Source organism: Microtus pennsylvanicus, chromosome 7 (genome assembly GCF_037038515.1).
Source record: "Microtus pennsylvanicus isolate mMicPen1 chromosome 7, mMicPen1.hap1, whole genome shotgun sequence".
NCBI lineage: Eukaryota > Metazoa > Chordata > Mammalia > Rodentia > Cricetidae > Microtus > Microtus pennsylvanicus.
This window is the reverse complement of record NC_134585.1, coordinates 15159739-15180454: the sequence shown is the minus strand read 5'-3', so window position 1 is coordinate 15180454 and position 20716 is coordinate 15159739. Positions and strand designations below refer to the sequence as shown.

Below are 20716 nucleotides of genomic sequence, written 5' to 3'. Positions count from 1 at the left end.
GGGATATATATATATATATATTTTTAAAAAGGAAGCTATCATAGTGGAGGGCCAATAATTTAGAATACTTCCAGAAGATAACTTGTCATAATCTCAAGAGGGAGTCACTGAATTAGCGGGTTCCCGGGCATCTTCCTTCCTTCCTTGCTGAGATACAATTCTCGACTTAAGGGGAAATGTGCTTATTTGGCACACAGATTACGGCTCCTTGTGACATGGGGAGTCACAGAGGAACTGGTCACACCACACTCTCGGTTGGAAACAGAAAAGTTGATTAATTTATATCTCTGCTCGGCTACCTTTCTAAAATACATATAGATATATGTATTTTTATATGTATATACATACATACACATGAACCTATGTATTTCATGTTATTTTGATTATAGTCACTGTTCTCTTCTCTCGCTAACTCTAGCCACACCCACCCTTCATCACCACACTTCTGACTTGGTTTCTGCATATTATTTAACTCCCTGACGCTACTCGTGCTATCCAGGTACTCAAGTGTGGAGCCATCCCTACAGCACAGTCAGCCTACCAGGGCCTGACTCTGACCCTGGACCTCAGGAAAACTGATTTGGAATGGTGCCACTCACGGGGCATATCACCCTACATCAGTGAATATAATTAAAATAACCCTTCCCACATAATTTTCTGAGGCCCCGTTCCACGTGGCTCTGTTACCGAATGTGACTGGGGGAGCCGGTCACGACCTGTAACTCCAAATCAATGTCTGGCTACCTGTCCTCGGTAAGGCAATAAAGAGGCCAAATTCTGGGCTAGATATCCCAGTGGCTAAGAGCACTGGCTGCTTTTCCAGAGGACCTGGAATCAATTCCCAGTGCCCATGTGACAGCTCACAACCGTCTGTACCTCCAGTTCCAGGTGATGCCAATGCACATAAAATAAAGTTAAATAAATTTTAAAAACTAAAAAGCCGAATTTATAGTGGAAAGCAGAAAAGGAAGATTTAGTTAGTCACTGGCCATACTGGGGAAGGGGACAAAGCAAGCAAAACTCCCAAGTCTGTGTTCCGGGTCCTGAAGTGAGATAGACGTTTGCATAAATCCAAACCAGTTTCAACACATTGTTCCCACAAGCGGGCTGTTTCCATCCCCTTCCCAGCTTATGAACCACACAGAGTCTGAGTCCCAACTGTTTCCAAGACTCAACACAAATTGAGAACTCAAGACCTTCAAGTGCTCCTGAGCCAGGGATGGAAGCTGGGGAGCTACTGTCACAGCTACACCAAAGAGGGTTCAGGCCGTCCGATATACAAAGTTGGAGACAGGATGGGACTGGACATTAACATTGTCCTTTAAGCCTCACTTGAGACCAGCTGAGCGATGCTGAGCTTTGCTGATGGCCTCTTTGGGCCAGCCTTTTCTGTCTTGGGGGGCAAAAATCACACTAGCGTTCACAGATGCCTTCAGCAAGATCTGCAGACCTTTAAGAGACCAAACAGTGCAGTGAGTGCCAAGGGATGGGAGTAAAACATCCTTTCCTTGGACCGGGGATTGAACGTCTAAGTAGTCCTGGTTAAAGTGTGGTCCCACCCATCATGGATGCGTCTAAGTAGTCCTGGTTAAAGTGTGGTCCCACCCATCATGGATGCATCTTTGTCTGGGTTTCAGTCTCATCCTGTAGAGCATGAAATCTCTTCCGGGAAGACAGGTTCCCCTCCGCCTGTCACCTTTTCCTTCTCCCAGTGTGAGATTCCCGGGGAAATTCCAACTTCTTTGGTGCCCAGTGTTTCTGTACTTTGAGGAGGGAGTAAAAGACAAAAGTGTTTACTCCAGCCAGTAGCACATTGACAATTAACCCTAACAGGCCAGGTGACCTTTGTAATCATGTTTATCTGTCTGATGTGCTAATGAGTCTATGCAGGAGCCCTCCCTGCAGTTCTGAAGTAGGAAGGGGGCACCTTGAAGGGAAGGGTGTTTGCCTTCCTTATTGCTGCATCTAATCTCAGCTGACATTTGCGCGTGGTATTTGCAGAATAAATGCTTCTGAAATTTAGACTTAATATTTTGGAAAAGGCCAAGGTGTGGAGTGGAAATCAGGGTCCTGGGTTTCTGAACTTGTCTAGGTCACTTTGCATTTTTAGGGGTCTACACTCCTCCTGACGTTTGTTTGAAGACGTGTCTTTCTTGAAGTAATGTCGTGGGGGCAGGGCTTCTCTTTCGCTGTGCCTGCCAGGCGAGCAGTTTGCATGGGCACATGCCTAGTGTTCTTGCAGGTGTGTGCATGCATACGAAATTGCTTCGTACCAAGAGTTGCACGATGAGCATGACCTTCTGCATCTCTCTCTTTGAAAACAGCTTTGTTTTGATTTTCAGGGCAGGGTTTCTTGGTGTAGTCCTGACTGTCCCGGGAGTCGGGACTCGCTTTGTAGACCAGGTTGGCCTTGAACGCAGATATCCACCTGCCTCTGCCTCCCTAGTGCTGGAGTAAAGGTGTGCACCACCATCGCCCAGCCAAACCACTTTTGAAAACAACTAGTCCTGCAGTTCTTCTCCTGGCTACCTACACGGGCTGTCTTGGGCCCTCCTTAAGGGCTTGACTGTTCTATACATGAAATGGTCATTGCAAGCGATCCATGTTTAAAATATTTTATTTAAATATCTTATTTATTATGTATACAATATTCTTTCTGCGTGTATGCCTGCAGGCCAGAAGAGGGCACCAGACCTCATTACAGATGGTTGTGAGCCACCATGTGGTTGCTGGGAATTGAACTCAGGACCTTTGGAAGAGCAGGCAATGCTCTTACCCTCTGAGCCATCTCTCCAGCCCTAAAATATTTCTTATTGCATTTGTTTGTTTGTTGTTTATGTGGGTGTGCACATGGCCTGGTGCTCATGTGTTGATTAGAGAACAGCTTGTGGGAGTAGGTCCTCTCCTTTCCCCGGGTGGGTTGAGGGATCCAGCTCGGGCTAGCAGAGGCTTGGTGGGAGCCTCTTACCTCAAGGACCATCTCACAAGGCCCAAGTGACCCTTGTTGACTCCAGCTGCAGTGAGCATGCTTGTGTATGCACCTTCTCTCCTGCAGCGCATTGCAAGTAGGGGCCCAGTGTTCTGTCTCCGATGGTACATCAAGATCGTGGAAGTCTTTCAAAAGTGTAGCGTGTTCTCTCTCACTGTTACAGCAACAAGCCTAGGCACAGGCTATATATAAAAGCTCCCCTTTTGTTTTGGGCCACTTGGGGTTCCATCTGTGCCACCTCTTTGGCTCTTCTCTTAGGGCTGCCACTCCCATGTCCTCTCCCTGTTCAGGTCCCCTTTTCACTGACTAACCCTTGTGATTATCTCACACCCACCCTGATAATCCAGGATCATCTTGCCATCCTGAATCCTTAACTTCATCACACCTACGGAATCCCTCTTGTCTTCACTGTGTCACGCAGTAACCTGTTGGGATGAGCCTGTGGGTGCCACCATCGTTCCTGCCAGCACTGGGTGGTTTCCAGAGTTCTTCCAGGACGAGACTGTAGTCCGCTGGCATGTTCATTTTTAAATCCTAGTCATTCTGAGGTATCTTAGGTAACTGCATGAAGCCCATAAGCTGGGTGAGCTAAATGAAAACGTTCTCAATGCCATGTCTGGGCTGGCTAGGCAGTGTGTTTTTATCACTTCTTCCCAGGGCTCCCAGCTCGTTTTCTCCTTCCTCATTCATGCTTGACTAGTCGGCTCCGAGGGAAGTATGCTTTATTCTCACCCTTGTCACTCACTGCACTGCTTGGTCTTTAAAAGACCCGCAGACCTTGCTGAAGGCATCCGTGAATGCTAGCGTGATCCCCCCCCCCCCCCAGGACAAAAAAGCACCTCGCCCAAAGAGGCCATCAGCATCACTCAGCTGGTTTTGGTGAGGCATCTTTAGAGGACAGTGTGTCCATGACCCGTCCTCTTCTCTGTCTCCAGCTTTCCGTGTCACATGGTCCTGCATCCCCTTTGCTGAAGCTGTGAAGTGGGCCCCTCAGCCTCCATCCCTGTCATAAGCAGTTAATGGTCTCAAGTTCTCAGTTTGGGTTAAGCCTTCAAATCTGCTGGGGCTCAGACTCCCTGTGGTCCATAGGCTGGGAAGGGGATGGAAAGCAGCCCACCTGTGGGAGCATTGTTTGAAAATGATTCAGGTGCCACCCTCATTGGATGACCCCTGTGGTTTGATTTCAGGAGGTACTAGACTATGAGGGCCATTCAAACAGTGCCCCCTCCCACTAGACAGGGAGTGTCAGTGACCAGCAGAGGGCACCCAAGGAATGCCTTGGTTCCAGCCTCCTGTGCCTGGGTCCGGACGCTGGAGAAGTTGTGCTTGGGACCTGCGAGTATATCTGAGTTAAATAGATATGTCAACAGGAAGTCCTGAAGTCCTATCTGAGGTGACCTTGTCTCTAAGTTACTGTCTCAGCACACCTCTGCCGCAGTGTCCCCATATGCTAATGAATTGCCCTCCTTTTAGTTTTTTCTGTTGTATTGTTTGTTTGTTTGAGACGAGGTCTCCCTGTGTAGCCAGGCTGACCTCGAACTCTGAAACCTCCTACCTTAACCACCCCCCCACCCCAGGTGCTGGGAGTACAGGCATGTATCCCATGTCCAGCCTGAATTGCGATTTTCTTTAAAAAAAACAATGTTTGCTCTTAAGTCACTGTCCTGGGAGACTTTGCTGTCTGTGGAAGAGAACTTGCTCTGTAGTCGCCACTCTGAGTTTGAGCAACATCAGGGCCACCTGGTAGCTCTCAGTGAGAAGTCTGCACACAGGCATGCTTGGGGAGACTTAATTTAAGCTGTCCATATTAAAAGTGAGCTTTGTTAAGTGTTTTCCCAGCATCACTTCAATTAAAAAGACTTTGCATATGGATTAGGCAGCGGGGCTTCCGGCTGTATTCAAAACAGCCAGGAGGTTTAGTGTTTAGTCTACATCACGGTGTCTAATAATCTGAGTATTTTAGTTTCTGAAGCAGGGCGAGTCCAGACTGGAGAGATGGCTCAGCAGTTAAGACTGCTTCCTGCTGTCCATTTCAGTTCCTAGCAGCTGTGATTTCGGCACTAGGGCACGGGAGGGGCGTCTTCTGGCTTCCATGGGCATTGTACTCCGCTGTGCAATGCTAACACACAGACACACATCTACGCATGATTTAAGATAAAACAATTTTCTTACGTTAAGAAATACAGTTTAAGAGCTTTTGTATATTCTGCTGCACACTTAGAAATCCTTGAATAATTGTTATCAGAAGCCGTTATTGGGCAGGCGGGCTCAGTGGGTAAAGGCTCTTGCCACCAAGCCTGACGACCTGAGTTCAGTCCCCAGAATCCACGAGATTGAGGAGCAAAGCAGTTTCCGAAGGTTTTCCACGCACACCTGGATGAGGTTTATATACACTTCATGGAGAAGAGTTGTTGTTAACTGTGTGTTAACTGTTTTACAAGAATGTTATCTGAACATCTTCTATCACAGCATGCACGGAGGGTGACTCTCCACTCCCCAAGTGGCCTGTCTAGAGTGGACAGGCAGCCTGTCCCGCTAACTGGGCTCCCTTCTCTCCCAGCCTCTACCATGGAGGAGAAGGAAGTCTGACTGTCCTGTGGATGTGAAGACACCTAGCCTGCCAACACTGCCTGTTGTTAGATCACTCGCTAACTGTAACTCACTTGTGAACTTTGACGCCAAGGATTAATTTTAAGCCCTGGACTCCCGCTAGGGGAGGGGGCCCGTTCCACAGGTGGGGTAATGATTGCACAAACCGCGGTTTAATTGCGAGCTTTGGCTTTTCAGATTCCGAGAAGATGGCCCAGTACTTGGAGGAGGAGCGGCACATGAGGGAAGAGAACCTGAGGCTGCAGCGGAAGCTCCAGAGAGAGATGGAGAGAAGGGAAGCGCTGTGTCGCCAGCTCTCCGAGAGCGAGTCCAGCTTGGAGATGGATGACGAAAGGTTTGTGTCCGTGCCCCACCCCCACCCGCCACACACACACACACACACACACACACACTCTCTCTCTCTCTCTCTCTCTCTCTCTCTCTCTCTCTCTCTCTCTCTCTCTCTCTCCCCAGTCCCAGGGGATCCAGCGCTCTCTTATGCCCCCTACAGGCACCAGGCATACATGCAGAAGGGCAGAGCTTAAATGTCACGTGGGGTCATGGTGATGAATACCCCACGCTGAAGCTCACGCTTGCTGTAGACGTGCAGGGCAGGATACTCGGCTTACGCTGGAGCAGAAAGTGCCCTTCGGAATGGTGGGCGAGGGAGAGGAGGCAGAGCTGACATTTGTTTTGTTTTTAAATCTTCAACATTGGTATTTAAATGTAAGCAAAGTACTTGAGAAACACATTTGCTGCTGTTCCTATTTCTGGTAACGGGAATAAATAAGTTCACATACTTGGATACAAATACCACAGGCACATTTAGCAGGATTTCCTCCAAATCTTCTTTAATTGAATTGCAGACATTTTAGTGATTTTTTTCCCCCTTTAGTATATTTATGTTTCCTCCTTTGTCAGTACACAATGCCAAGCTTTTTTTTTTATTCCTTGGTAATTTCAAGCGTGTATATTAAATTTGGATCATTTTCATCCCCCATGACTCTCTCAATCTCTATCACTCCCCTCCCTTTCTATCCATCCCCTCCTGTTTTGATATCTTTGTTTTTAACTCACTGAGTTTAGTATTTAGCTCGTATATGCATCTGTGTCCTTCGGAAGTAACTGTGCTGCTATGATCTCAATCAGGAAAGCATCAGGCCGTAAAATTGCAGAATGATCTGTGGGGGTGGACTTTGAATAGTGTTGAGTTTCCTAGAGACCGTCTCTCTCAAGTATATTATGTGTGTTGACCACGTTCACTTCACACCCTCCCCTTTCTCCACTTTCTTCCACCTGATTGGGCATCTTTCCATCCCTCAGCCCCCCTTCTGATTTCACGCCCTGTGTGTACATATAAATGGATTTGTATATATGAAAGAAATCTAGAATCAACAAATAAAGAGAAGACAGGATCCTTGCCTCCGAGTCTGGCTTAATTGGCCTGCTTTGGTTTCCAGCGGCCTCTGCATTTCAGCAAATAGCCTAGTTTCTGTCTTCTTTACCCTTGCATAAGCTCCATGGCGTAGGCACACTGCATTTCCCTTCTGTACGGACCTCTGTGCAGAATCTGTAAGTCAGCTGTTGGGCATAGAACTGTAGAGCAGAGATGTACAGGCATCGCTGTGACTCTGACGTAAAGCCCTCTGGTAGCGGCATATCTGAGACAGGACTGTTCTGGGTTTTTTTTGAGAAACCCTCCTACTGCTTTTGATAGCAGTTGGGCTGGCCCACATTCCCACCAGCAGCCAATGAGGGCTTCCTCGTATCCCATCCCCACCAGCATTTGTTCCTTGTTTTCTTAGTAAGTACCATTCCAGCCAGGGTGAGAATCTCTGAATAGTTTTGACTGGAATTTACCTGGTAGCTAAAGATGTTGGACATTTTATCATAAGTTTGTTGATGTTTATAAGTTTTCTCCGAGATAGGATCTCACTGGGCAGCTCTGCCTGTCCTGAAGCTCACTATGTAGACCAGGCTGTCCTCAAACAGGTAAGGTGTGCCCCGCCACAGCTGGTTTGTCCTTAGGCGTTTAAGAACAACTGTTTATCTCATTTTCTTGTTTATTGATGGGCTTGTTTGGTTTTTTTAGTATTTATTCTTTTTAGTTCCTTATTCTGGTTGTCATTAACCGCCTGTTTGATTTTTTGAAGCAAAGATTTTCTTCAGCAGTTACTGTTTCCATTGGTTGTCCATTTCATAGCGTCCCATTTACCAGTTCTTGATAGCATTTCCTGAGCTGTGTCTTTCTTTCCAGAAAGTCTCTGCCAGTCAATGCCTGTGTCTTTTTTTTTTAAAGCTTTATTTATTTATTATGTATACAGTATTCTTAGTATTCTGTCAGCATGTATGTCTACATTCCAGAAGAGGGCACCAAATGTCATTACAGATGGTTGTGAGCCACCATGTGGTTGCTGGGAATTGAACTCAGGACCTTTGGAAGAGCAGGCAGTACTCTTAACCCCTGAGCCATCTCTCCATCCCAATGCCTGTGTCTTAAAGTGTTTCCCCCAGCAGCTTCAGACTCTCAGGTCTTTAAAGTCTTTGATCCGTTTTGAGTTGATTTTTATACACAGGTTTCATTCTACCTGTGGGGGTACCCAGTCTTCTTAGCACCGTTGTTAGAGAGGCTGTCCATTTTCCAGTGTGTATTTTTGTGCCTCTCAGAAAAAGCCAGGTAGTTACATGGATCTGAGTCTCCACCTGCTGTTTTTTCCATGTGCCTTACTGTTTTTATTAGTATGGCTCTATAGTGTACCTTGAAATCAAACACAGTGACACTGTGAACTCTGTTCCTTCTGCTGGGGATTGCCGTGATTCTCTGGAGTCTTTTTGCTTGTATGTCAACGTCAGGATCCTCCCCTGCTTCTATGAAGAATGCCTTTGGAATTTAGATGAGGACTGCAAATATTATTATAGTGATTCTGCATATTCATGCTAATGGAAACAACGTCCATTTTGGGGGAGCTTCTTTTTCAAATGGTTTTTCAGAGTTTTAAATTTTATCATTGTTGAGATCTATATAACAAATCATTGTACAAATAGGAGTCATTTGGTTTCTTTCTTTATTTGAATCAATTTTATTTCTTTATTTCTGCTTCTTCCTAGCTATGACCTCATGGCCATAATGAATAAGTGTGGAGAAAGTGGGTGTCCTTGTCACAGTTCTGCTTTGGGCAGCAATGATTTGAGGTTCTCCCACTTAGTGCTGTAGCACAAATATTAAAAACCCAGAGACAGATACTGGGGTTCAACCTGAAGATCAGAAAAGCAAAGCAGCCAAGCCACTAGAGAGCGAGTTACTGTCTCATCCTGCCCTACATTCCTCTCTAATGCTGGGATTAAAGGCATGCACCACCACCGCCACCCAGCATTTATGGCTGACTAGTGTGGCTGCTAGGACTGAAGGTGTGTGCAGCCACTGCCTGGCTTGTATGCCTGACTAGTGTGGCTGCTTTGCTGCAGGCAAGCTTTACTTACTAAAACACAAATAATAGACCACCATGTGGTGTAATGTTGGCTATCAGTCTGTTGTATATATCAGGTCTTTTATCATGAAAGGATGTTGGACTCTGGAGATGGTGAAGTGATTTCCACATCAAAGACTGCTGATGTATTTATTGCTATGAGTATGTTGAAGCATAGTTGCATCCCTCGCATCCTTGCCCAGCAGAAAGGTATTGACTGCTGTTGTTGGGTCCTTGTGTGGTTTGGGTAGCAGCAATGCTGGCTGTGTGAACTGAACATGGCTGTGTTCTTCCCTTTCCTCTTTCATGCTGTCCTCGGAAGAGCTTTGGTGTCGCTTCTCTGGAGGTCTGGTAGAACTCGGCAGTGAATCCTCCTGAGACTTTACTTTTAAATTGTTTTTAGTTGGGAAACTTTGTCTTACTAAGTTAGTCACATTGCTTGGCATGACTCTGTCAAGTTCTAAGTAGCTTACGTCTTCTCAATTTAATTTTGATAAGTTGTGTGTGTTTCAGAATATGTCCATATCTTATAGACTTGTCAGTGTTCAAGAGTATAGGTTTTCACACTGTGCTTGAATGGTCCTCTGAGTCTGATCGGTGTCTGTCTCTGGGTTAGTTTGGCTGAGGCTCTGTCAAACTTCCCTTTTCAAAGAACCAACATTTTGTTTCATTGGTTATTAGTAGTAGTTATTACTTCCATTTCATTAGCCTCTGTCCTGTTCTTGGTATTTCTGTCTGTTGAGTTTTGTGTTTGGCATGAAATTTCTCTTGAGGTGTATCATTAAGTTCCTGAGTTGTGATCTCTCTGTGTTTCTCTCTCTCTCTCTCTCTCTCTCTCTCTCTCTCTCTCTCTCTCTCTCTCTCTCTCTCTGGGCATTTGTAACTGTAAACTTCTTAGAAACACTTTGATTGTATTCCTTGAGTTCTGATACTCTGTTTTTGATTTCATTGAATTCTGGGAATTTGTGATTTCCCTCCTGACTTCTTCTATAACCTATTCATCATTCAGTGCTGTGTTGTTTACTCTGTGTGACCTTTTGTGTTCTGTGGTCTCTCTCATTGCTAATCTCCTCCTTTGTTCCAGTGCAAACAGGTAGAATGCAGACAATTAGTTAAACTTTCTTAAGACTTGCTTTGATCCTCAGATTCGACCCATTTTGGAGAAGGGTCCATAGGCTGCCATGAGAATGTGCATCCGGCACTGTTTGAGTGGAATCGTCTTAGATATTTGTTTAATTCCATTTGATCTGCGATGCTCACTCTGATATTTCTTTGTTAGTTCTTTTGGTCCTGATGGCCTGTTGCTTGGTGAGCATGGGAACGGAAGTCTCCCGATACTGCCTAAGTGTGTGCGTTTACACCTGTGGTGTTTATATTTATGAAACTGCGCTCATCTTCTTTACCTCTCCTGACTTGCTCTCCATTGAAGTCTACTTTGCCAGATGTTTCAACTTGATTTCAAGTTCTGTTGCCTTAGAATGTCTCCTCCTCCCCTTTACTTTGATTCTCTGTTTGGCTTTGCGGGTAAGATATGTTCCCTTGTAGGCAACAGACAGATGGCTTCTGTTTTTTAATCCAATTTACTCCTCTTGTGTGCTTTGTTTGGATGGTTGGGGCTATTAACATTCAGAGTTAATATTGAAAGGTGTTTGTGCCTTCCTGACAATTATAGATTCTATAACCTTTGGCACATTGCCTTGCAAAGATCTCTGCTTGTTTGCTGTTCTAGTACATACTTCATTCTTCACTGTGGCCTCATGGCTATGTTTTTTACTTTTCTCTTTGCTATGTAGAATTCCTTCAGGTATCTTCTATAGTGCTGGTTTATTGATTATAAATTAGTTTGTGTTTATAATGAAAACTCCCTGTCAATTAAAAGGAATAGTTTTGCTGGGTATAATAATAATCTGGCTTGCTGGTTAACCGTTTTTCAGAGCTTGTTGTACGTCCTCTCTGATTTTTCGAATTTCTCTTGAATAGTCTGCTGCTCTCTGGGTTTCCTCTTCTCTGTGACTTGATTCTCTTCTGTAAGTGTCAGTGTTAATTTCTTTGTTCTGTGTACTCGGTGTCTTGACTATAGGATGTGCGAGGTGCTTTTCTCAGTATGCCTTTTCCATCTGCGTGACCCTTTCTTCTCTAGCTCTGCAGTGATTTTACTAAATGTTGTCTATGTCTTTAGCTCCAACTTCTCTTGTCTCCTATGCTGAAACAAACGTCATATGGGTAACCAGAACAGCTGGTTTCTGTATCTGTACCTCGTTTTGACCCTCCTCCTTCATCTCCTCCTCTGTGCTTGTGAGTAAGGAAGTCATTAAGATAACTAACAAGTCAAAATAGAACAAGGATTTTGGGTGTGCAGCATTTACACCTGATTTATGGAATTAGCCTTCCACTGACACAGACCATGTCTGACCAGGTGTAGTCCGGCTTCCCATGGGCCACATCTCAGGGTAAAAGGGAGACAGAGCCTCCGGAGACAGATGGGCACCCTCACCGTGAGACCTGGCTTGCCAGCTAGGGTCTGTTCTTTGAGAAGCGCTGTCTGCTGAGGATACATTCAGCTCTCCACCTCTGATTCTTTAGGGAAATTCAGACCAGAGGCCTGCCAAAGTATCCCAACCATTCCCCTCGATGCTTTCAAGAGAATTGATTTAAAAAAAAACAAAAATATGACAAGTTATATAATTGAAAGTTGCAGAAGTAAAACAAGTTGTCCCCTTTTAAGCATCTCCCTGCTTCCTCCCTTAAAGAATTGCTTTTCTTCTCAAGAGATTGTGTCACAGAACTCTGATCCTTGCTTCTGAGCTTCATGCATCTGTTCTGCATCAGTTTCTCATGCTCAGGAAAATGGTTTGAAAATGTCAGCCCAAACGCAAAGCAGTTCACTGGACAGTTGAGTACATATTTGAAGACTCAGGGAAGACTAGGGTTGGAGTACAGAACACCTGGGCTGGGCCTTGGGGGTGGGGGGGGCATTCTTGAAACGTGCCTCCTTCACACGTCCAGGTGGGTTAATGCTTACTGCAGAAGTCTGTCTTAATTAACTCTTACCTATCATCTATCCATCCATCCATCCATCCATCCATCCATCCATCCATCCATCCATCCATCCATCTATCTATCTAGGCAGGGTTTCTCTTTATAACAGATCTGGTTGCTCTGGACCTGCTCTATAGACTAGACTGCTCTTAAACTCACGGAGATCCACCTGCCTCCGCCTCCCCAAATGCTCGGATTAGTAGCGTACGCCGCCACACTTGGCGCTTTACTTCATTTTTGTTGTTTGTTTTCATCTGCTTTTAGGCAGGCTCTCGTGCAGTCCTGAGCTGTCCTTGGATTTTGACCTTTCTGTGTCCACCCCAGAGTTGGGATTACGGGTGCATGAAGGCACAACCCAGGGCTCCATGCTTGGTAGGCAGGCACTCTGCCAGCTGAGCTACATCCCCAGCCCTGCTTTTATTTGTTCATAAATTACTCCAGGTACAGTGGAGATGCCTGATTAAGTACCACTCTGCCTCCAAGGACCGCTAACAATGTGGTGAATCTCGGGGAGAGAAAGCTTCAGGCACTTAAGACCACTTAAAGGGGTGATAGTAACCACCTGCCTGCATGCTGTACAAGGAAGGGGCCTACCTGGTATTGCTGTGGTGGGATGTTCTAAAGAGGGGAAGAAGACAAAGAGGCCGGCATTTAACTGAGCTGTGTGTCAGTCAGGATCTATGCTGGGAAACGGCCAAGTTAGCTCCTCCTCGTGTGAATTAACGCCAGGGCTGACTGTGCTCTGGGATGAAAGTACAGGCCTGTTTAACTTTTAAGGCCAGGGAGGGCGGTTTGTCAGGAAGTCTGTCATGCAGAAATTCTCTCCCATCAGCACTCTGTGGTCCTGAGCACGTTCGGGACTGGCGTGACTTCTGAGACTCAGCACAGTGTGGCTGAGCGTGACCCACCGAAGGTGTTGCTGTTGTCGGTGAAATTCTAATGTGTGACCATCTGTTATGTAAAGCTTGCCTTGCAGACACATGGCACTCAGCCCCAGAGGGCATATGTGTCTTTAAACTTAATGGGATAACTTAAATATCTGTGAGCTTATTTAGTTTTGAGCTTCAAAGAGCAATTTCAGCATAGAAGTCTTTGGGCTTCAGGGATCACTGAAGGGACTTCTTCAAGCCTGGTCCTCTCTGATGTGTGGCATGGATATGACAGGCCTCTGTCAACCTGGAGCAGTATGACCCAGGAGTCTGCACTCGTAATGTCCCCTGGGTCCACCCTCACCAACTCCCTGGGTTTTGACCTCAGATTGTGTGGTCACACCTTTGCGGCTAAGATATCTTCTAGGGACTACTTGAACACAGGTGTTTCAACTCTCTCCTCCTCTCTTCTTCTAGGTATTTTAATGAGATGTCAGCACAAGGATTAAGACCTCGCACTGTGTCCAGCCCCATCCCTTACACGCCTTCTCCCAGTTCCAGCAGGCCTATATCACCCGGTGAGTGTAACCTCCACTACCAGGCAGTGTCTGGGGGGTGGGGATTGGACCCAGGGCCTCACACAGCTTTAGCAAGTGCTCCCCACCGATTTTCAGCCTGCTCTTCTGGCATGTTTAATCGACAGCCCTGGTTGTGTTCTCTTCTATTTTGTGTTTTTCAAAAATAAGTCGCTGTCAGTACTGAGTGTTGGCTTGAAGATCTTAAACATGAGAACTGTGTGTGTGGTGGGGGGTATATTACTACTTTATTATTATTCCTCTTTCAACTTTTATTTCTGTTGTTAAAATGTTCTGCAAGGCGATCTTACTGCATTCGTGTAATGGTACCAAGATCTTCTCAATAGCTTGTTCGGATGTGTCTAAATCAGGAATGGGCAGTAACTAGGTCTAAAAGCAGCTTCGTGTCCCCAGTTAACAGTTGTGAGTGCATCCAGAAGCCAGATTTGGTTTCTGTCTTTGTTCTCAGTTAAAAGGAACTTGGGCCACTTGGAAAGATGGGTGTGTGACATTTTTGCAAAGTGAAGAATTTTTCAGAAATAATGGTGAGGCTGTGACAGAGAGTCAGGAGTCCCCAGGTACCAAAGCCAGGACAGTGTGACCAATAAACGCCATGGACAGCCATGACCTCAGCAGTGGGCATCAGAAACCGCAGTACTTCCCAGTAGTGTTATTCCTTAGCGGTTTGGGGACACTCTGATCTCTCCCATTGAAATTCCTACAATGTGTCCCTGTCCTTAAGCTGTGCTGACTGTTTTCTGCTTAGCAGCCTCTGTGTGCAGATTTCCAGGTTCATCAAGGGTTAGTTGTTGTTGTTACTGTTTTATTCTCTAATGTATTCCTGGGCCAAAAGGTGAGGTGCATGGTTATTAAGACTTAAGAGAGAATAAAAAATAAGTTCCGCTGACTTAATATTATGTAATATCGATAGGGCCCCGGGAAGATAGTTAAAAGAAAATACACCAATAACTTATTGAGGTCTTTTCGGTCATCTGAGCTTTCAGTCATCTGAGGGAGTCACATCAGTCTGGTTTGCTCGTGGTGGGATTTATAGCACAATGACATGAAATTATATGTCCTTGTGGCTCAGTGCCAGATGGAAGATTGTCATCACTGCCCTGGATTCCCTTTATTGATTGATTGATTGATTGATTGATTGATTTGGTTAGGGTTAGAGTCGGAGGGCTTGGTGTTCACAGTTGAGAATTACTGGCCTAGAGCATCAGAAGGGAGAAAGAGTAGATGGATGGATGGACGGATGGACGGGCGGGCGGGCGGGCAGTCAAGCAATAGAGAAACTTTGAAGATTCATGGTTAGACCAAGCAGCTGCCTTAGGAAGGCAAGGTGAAAGAGCAACACATCTTTACTTAGTTAAACAAATCGAGCAAAAACAAACACAATGTGCCTTCACATAGTTAAAGTAGTATTCTCCAGCAGAAACAGATGTAACACATCTTTGCCTGTGTAAAGCACTATTCCACAATGCATGTATGTATGTTTGTTTTTACCTGTGGATATGAAGTTTTCCCAACACCATGGAAGAGACCTTGTCATCCTTTCCGCAGCTCTTGGCCGCCATCTAAAGGGTCATTTGGTGGACTACGACCACGTTCATGTCTGGGATTACTGTTCAACTCCTGTGCCCCATAGTTGTTTGTTTTATGCCCCTTGCTACCCACCGTGCCCACTGAGTGGCCCCGCACCTTTGCATGTCTGTTTTTATTGAAGAGTTCTCTAGAGGATACTAGACAATCCGGCTACAAATAACGCCGAACCTCATTGCCCTTGTTTGTGTTTCAGGCCTTTCATACGCGAGTCACACAGTTGGTTTCACACCGCCAACTTCGTTGACCCGCGCCGGGATGTCTTACTACAACTCTCCAGGCCTCCACGTTCAGCACATGGGAGCCTCTCACGGTATCACGGTAAGTGTCTTTGCTGGGCATCCGCAGCTCCTTACTGACTGAGTGCGGCTGCCGTCCGCCTTTACCACCCTGTGTCTCAGATCACTTCTCCCTCTGGACACAGAGTTCTGGTGTGGAAACTCATATCCCCCAGATGGGGGAGACTCATCTTCTTTTATGGAAATTGCCCACTATGAAATGTAATTGGAACTCTGGACAATGTCTTCACTGATTCAGTGCTATAAAAGCATTGCCGGTCGTTTTCCATAATCGCCAAAAATACCTATTCTCAATGCCTTTGCAGTTCACTGACCCTCAGTGGCCTTCCTAAACGTTGCCCCTGACTTCCAGATTTATTTTTCACTCCTGGATTCAGGAGAGTCAAGTTCTTCCGGTTCTCACGCTCCACTTGGGAGAGTAGCCCTGCCTAGGTGGCTGTGCAGTTGGCTGAGAGAACAGGAAGAAACGCGAGACTAGGATGGAGGAGAGAAACTAATTCAAAGAGCCTTCCCCTGTGAAATTACGTGGGGCGCCCATCCAAGTCTTCTGAACTTTGCAGAGTGTTGTGTAAAGATAGAAGGTGTTGTCCTGGGACCCCTCAGAATGTGAGGAAAAGCCGAAGAGTGGAGGGGAATGAGGCCGCATGAGTGACAGTGTTTAAGGGGATAATATGGCATCTTTATTATTATCATTATTATAATTATTTTGTTTCATTAAAAGGACCCTAATTGAGTGTTTGACTATGAAAGATGTATTATCATTTTTGTATTACTTCTTCACAGGCGTAGGTATGAGGAACACCACCTCGTTTATCTTGTTTATGTTGTCCCAGCTAGTTCAGGAACCACTAATGATAAAGAAGGAACCCATGGCTTTTTTTTTCCCCCCGAGACAGGGTTTCTCTGTGGTTTTGGAGCCTGTCCTGGAAATAGCTCTTGTAGACCAGGCTGGTCTCGAACTCACAGAGATCCGCCTGCCTCTGCCTCCCAAGTGCTGGGATTAAAGGCGGTGTGCCACCACCGCCCGGCAGAACCCATGGCTTTTATGACCCTTGTTGGCCTAGGTTCCATCCTCCTCAGCCCCGATTCTGACTTCGTTGGACTTGAACTGATATCCCAAACTGACCTGTGGTCCCTGTGTTCTCCTTACAGAGGCCGTCGCCACGGAGAAGCAGCAGTCCTGATAAATTCAAAAGGCCCACGCCTCCTCCATCTCCCAACACACAGAGCCCAGTCCAGCCACCTCCGCCACCGCCTCCGCCCCCCATGCAGCCCGCGGTCCCCACGGCAGCCGCCTCCTCGCAGCCCGCCCCGTCCTCGCAGCAGCATTTGGTGCACCCCTCCTCCCAGCCTTAATGCATGAGCTTAGTCAGAATTTCAAGTCGGGACTCGTCTGATGGAGCCGCCTTCTCAACGCCAAAGGCTTCCTTCCTGGCATATTTGGATCTGATGTGTTTGCACTGAGGTTGTCTAGCTGCCCTCCTCGTAGTGTCGTGAATGTTCGTCGGAAACGCAGCCGGTGTTGTGGGTCTACAACACTAACCAGATGACTTTCTTTCCATCGGTGTTTTACTTGAATCTCCGTGTCCGTCATTCCCTGGCTGGAACATTGCTATCTGGTATTTGGTCATAAGAAGCAGTGTGCAAAACCCCACACCCTACGCCCGGCCCCAGGGCTTCTCTTCTTGGCTTTTAGGTCTGTAAAATAGGAAGGGAAATCTTGTTTTAGATTGTTCCTCTGTGAACTTGCAGGAAATTACTAAGCTGTTAGTAACCCTCGTCCACCAGCTCACAGGGGAGTTTACCAAACTATCCCAAGAATCGAGCACTACAAGTTCAGACCTTTGCAAACCTAACTCTGAGTATAGGATCGGAAGTGAGATGGATTGGTGCCCACAACATGTCTAGTGTAGAGCTTTCTACAGACACACTTTTTACAGGTTGTTTTTGATGTAAATTGTCTCTTGTAAAGCAGCCTACAGAAACAAATCACACAGCTGTAGCTTCTCCCCCTCCCGCGTGGGGTGGGAACTATCGCCTGTTGAGATGCGATTCCTTTCCTTTCTCCTCCAAGTTAAGCCGCCTAAGCTGGTCCCCTCTGCCGTGAGCAGGTAGATGCCTTCCCTCTGGTCATCTTGATGGCTGACTCCAATGCTGTCCTACTGCAGGGGCCATGAGATTGTAATAGAGCCGAAATGGTGACCCCCCCCCATTCTTTTGTGCTGTCCTGAGCCAGGGTGAACAGGTATTTCCCAGGTACAAAATGCTCTTAGGAAATACTGTATGAAGTGTAGGTAGCATCTTAGCGTGATGGCCAAGGGGCACTTGACAGAGAGGAAGCATAGCTAGCAAAGGAGCTCATTGGCCTTGCTGGCAACTCACGGTGCCCATTATAGGTTAGCCAGGAGAGCACCAAGGAGGTTCTGAACACGATTGCCATTCATTCAGCACAAATCACTTGGGGTGGAACACCGAGTGGCTCTGTTACCACCTTCATTTCTGTTTGTCAGCCGTTACTTTGTGCGTTCGTAGTCAAGTGCTTTTTTTCCTGCCTGTGTTTGCATATTTATATATGCCGTGGATGAAAATAACTTACTAGAGAATGTATATTTTATGATGAGAAACGTGAATCTGTTGGATATAATCAGAGAACTGAAAATTAATTTATCAGTCATTTTTAAGAGTTCATGTTTGTGACAGCCATCTCCAATAGCGACTCCTCACGGAACACACTCCCGAGAACAAGGAAATACCCTGGTGACATTGTAGATACTTAATATTGTACAGCCTAGGAACCTCCATTTTTGCCTTCGAATGCATATTTAAGAGTTAACAGAATGAAAAAGGCGTTATGGGATGACAGTGTTTGATGGCATTTTAAGAACTTGAGGACAAGAACCACCGTAGGACCTTTCACCTCTTCTCTTCCACCCCTACACTGAGAATGTTACCCTCCGACGACCAGGAAGAAACAGTCGGTCTGTGAAAGTTTTATTTTTAAGGGTGTGTGTGTGTGTGTGTGTGTGTGTGATGTACCGGCCATGGTGCCGTTATCAGACCCGGGGTGGAGGCTGGTGCTGTCAAGGCGGTAAGTTTTCAATGTCAGACTAAACCCGGGCATTTCTCCAGCAACTCCCTGATCCTCTTGGTACATGACCATTCCAGGGAAATTCTGAGGCTAGGGCAGAAGAATTCTTCCTTCACGGTACAGTCTTGAGTCTTTTTTTTTTATTTTATTTTCCTTGCGAGAGAAATTTGGTATGTGTTTACAAGACTTCTGGGATTGTAGATTTCGCACTGCTGGCTCGCAGCTTATACTCCAGCACACGAGTCCGTTCTGTAAAGATCTCTCCTCCGCTGCCCATCAGCCTAGTTACCTCCTAGAAGCACAAAAGGGAAGGCTCTGCCGTGCGGCAAGCAGAGCCTCTCAGAGCTAGGTTCTTGGCGTTCAGGCTTGTCTCGGACAATGTCCCGCAGATTCCTCTAGACCCATTCCTTCCCTCGAAACGTTCCCCTCACAGCACTTTTTAGCATAATCCAGTTGCTTCTCCCTGCAGGCAGCAAGACCAACAGAACAAACACTACACCTGACTTTAGGATACTTCCTGTTACTTTGGAAGCCGGCAGTGATAGGAAAGAGAAGCAGCTGCTGAGCCCCCAGAGACAGGAGCCTCCGTACTGCGGGAAACCCGTCCTAGGTTGGTTGGGGCTGGACATGGCGCTTTGGGGGTTCAGTTCCCTTCTCTGACAGGCTGACTCTGGATTAAAATCAGTAGCCATCCTCAGCAGGTGAGAGCAACAGTACCTTCGGTGGCTCCACCTCCTGTCGTGTTGACAGAGACCCTCGGGTACCACTGTGCTGCTAATAGGTTGAGGGTCTCTTCCCAGATGCCCTCGCCTTCATACAGAACCCAGTCCACACACCCAGCACCCAGCGCCTCTGGGCTCTGACCTGCTTTCTCTTGTCAAGCATGCTGGCCTTCTAGACAGACTTCTAGACCTTTGGCCAATGTGGAAGTATTTAGGATTTTATGTATACGTCTTGGTTGATTGGAAAGGAGACAGATGGCGGGTGACCGCGGAATGAATGTGTGACCAGAATGTGGCTTTGACACCTCATGCTGCTGTGCCTTTGTCATTGGCTTCTGATTCGACCAGATGTAATAAATAATGTGAATTTTTGTTGATCCTTTGGCTGTAGGAAAGCAATGTGTACCCCCCCCCCCCATTATTGGGTAGGGTAGACATGATCTTGACCTGTACAAAGCTCTGCTCTTAAACCCAGGAAGACAGGATAAAGCGTGGCGATGCGTGCTTCAGAAAGGGTGTTTTTTTAAAAGTGTTGGAGACAGTTTCCTGTGTAACTTTACCTTCTGTCTAGTACTTGTCTCATAGGATAACCAATGCTGAGAGCTTGTAGTGATGACTACCAAAGACATGCGTAGTAAAGCTTCAATTTCCAACGATTAAAGAGCCTGCCATTGACGCTGTTCCCTGGTTTCCTTCTCAGGAGCCATTGGGAAGGACTAAAAGAGTCTTAGGGGTTTTTTGTTAAGTTTAGGTGTTTTTTTTTTAAATTTTTTTTATAAAAATGTGTTAGCCTATCATTTTGGGGAGCATTTTCCAGAATGCTCAGCAGTTGTGATTACTGGCCACACCCAGGTTGCCTCTCCTTGAGTGATCAGTGGGATCCTCTCTGCGTGCTAGCATGGGTGCTGTGTGTGTGTGCACGTGTGTGCACGTGTGCGTGTGTGCATTCATGCCTTAACTTGGGTTACTGCTCAACTTTGCTGTTCGACTCGGTCCTCACCATCATCAGATTGTATTGTGCATCTTGATCTGAACTTCATCCTGGAAAAAAAAAATTAAAAAAAAAAGGTTGCAGGCGCCACAGGTTGGAATGCATTCCTTTGGAAGACTGTCCAGTCAGATGCACCCTGAGTTGTTTCCACTGACTTTTATTTGGGACTTCATTTGGAAAGACAGCAGACTGTCAAATGGGAAGATGTCAGCAAGGAAGAGAGGAGAGCCAGATGCTAGCATGTCCTCTGCCTCTGCACACCCATGTGCTCTGTGTGTTGTTCTGCTAGCCTGTCTACAACTTGACTAGCTTGGAGTTCAGGTAACGGTGGCAATCCTGACCTTCTCTGTCGGAGTTTAGAGAGACGTAAGATGTCCAGTTAATGTCTTATTTCCTTTATGTTGATCAGTCTTTAATACATGTGCTGACTCAGAAAACCTAAATAAAGATAATTTTTTTAAAATGTACCTCTTGAACCATAAA

General features: G+C 46.2%; 1 protein-coding gene across 1 annotated transcript in view; it reads left to right on the top strand.

Annotated features, from left to right (window-relative positions):
• Ccdc6 (coiled-coil domain containing 6) overlaps window positions 1–20716 on the top strand; it is a 97562-nt gene extending 76846 nt beyond the window's left edge. Inside the window, exons 6-9 of the mRNA XM_075980017.1 lie at window positions 5777–5933; window positions 13431–13531; window positions 15330–15454; window positions 16585–20716. Coding sequence (XP_075836132.1) covers window positions 5777–5933; window positions 13431–13531; window positions 15330–15454; window positions 16585–16788 — 587 coding nt within the window. The 3' untranslated portion in view covers window positions 16789–20716. The remainder of the gene's footprint in view (window positions 1–5776; window positions 5934–13430; window positions 13532–15329; window positions 15455–16584) is intronic.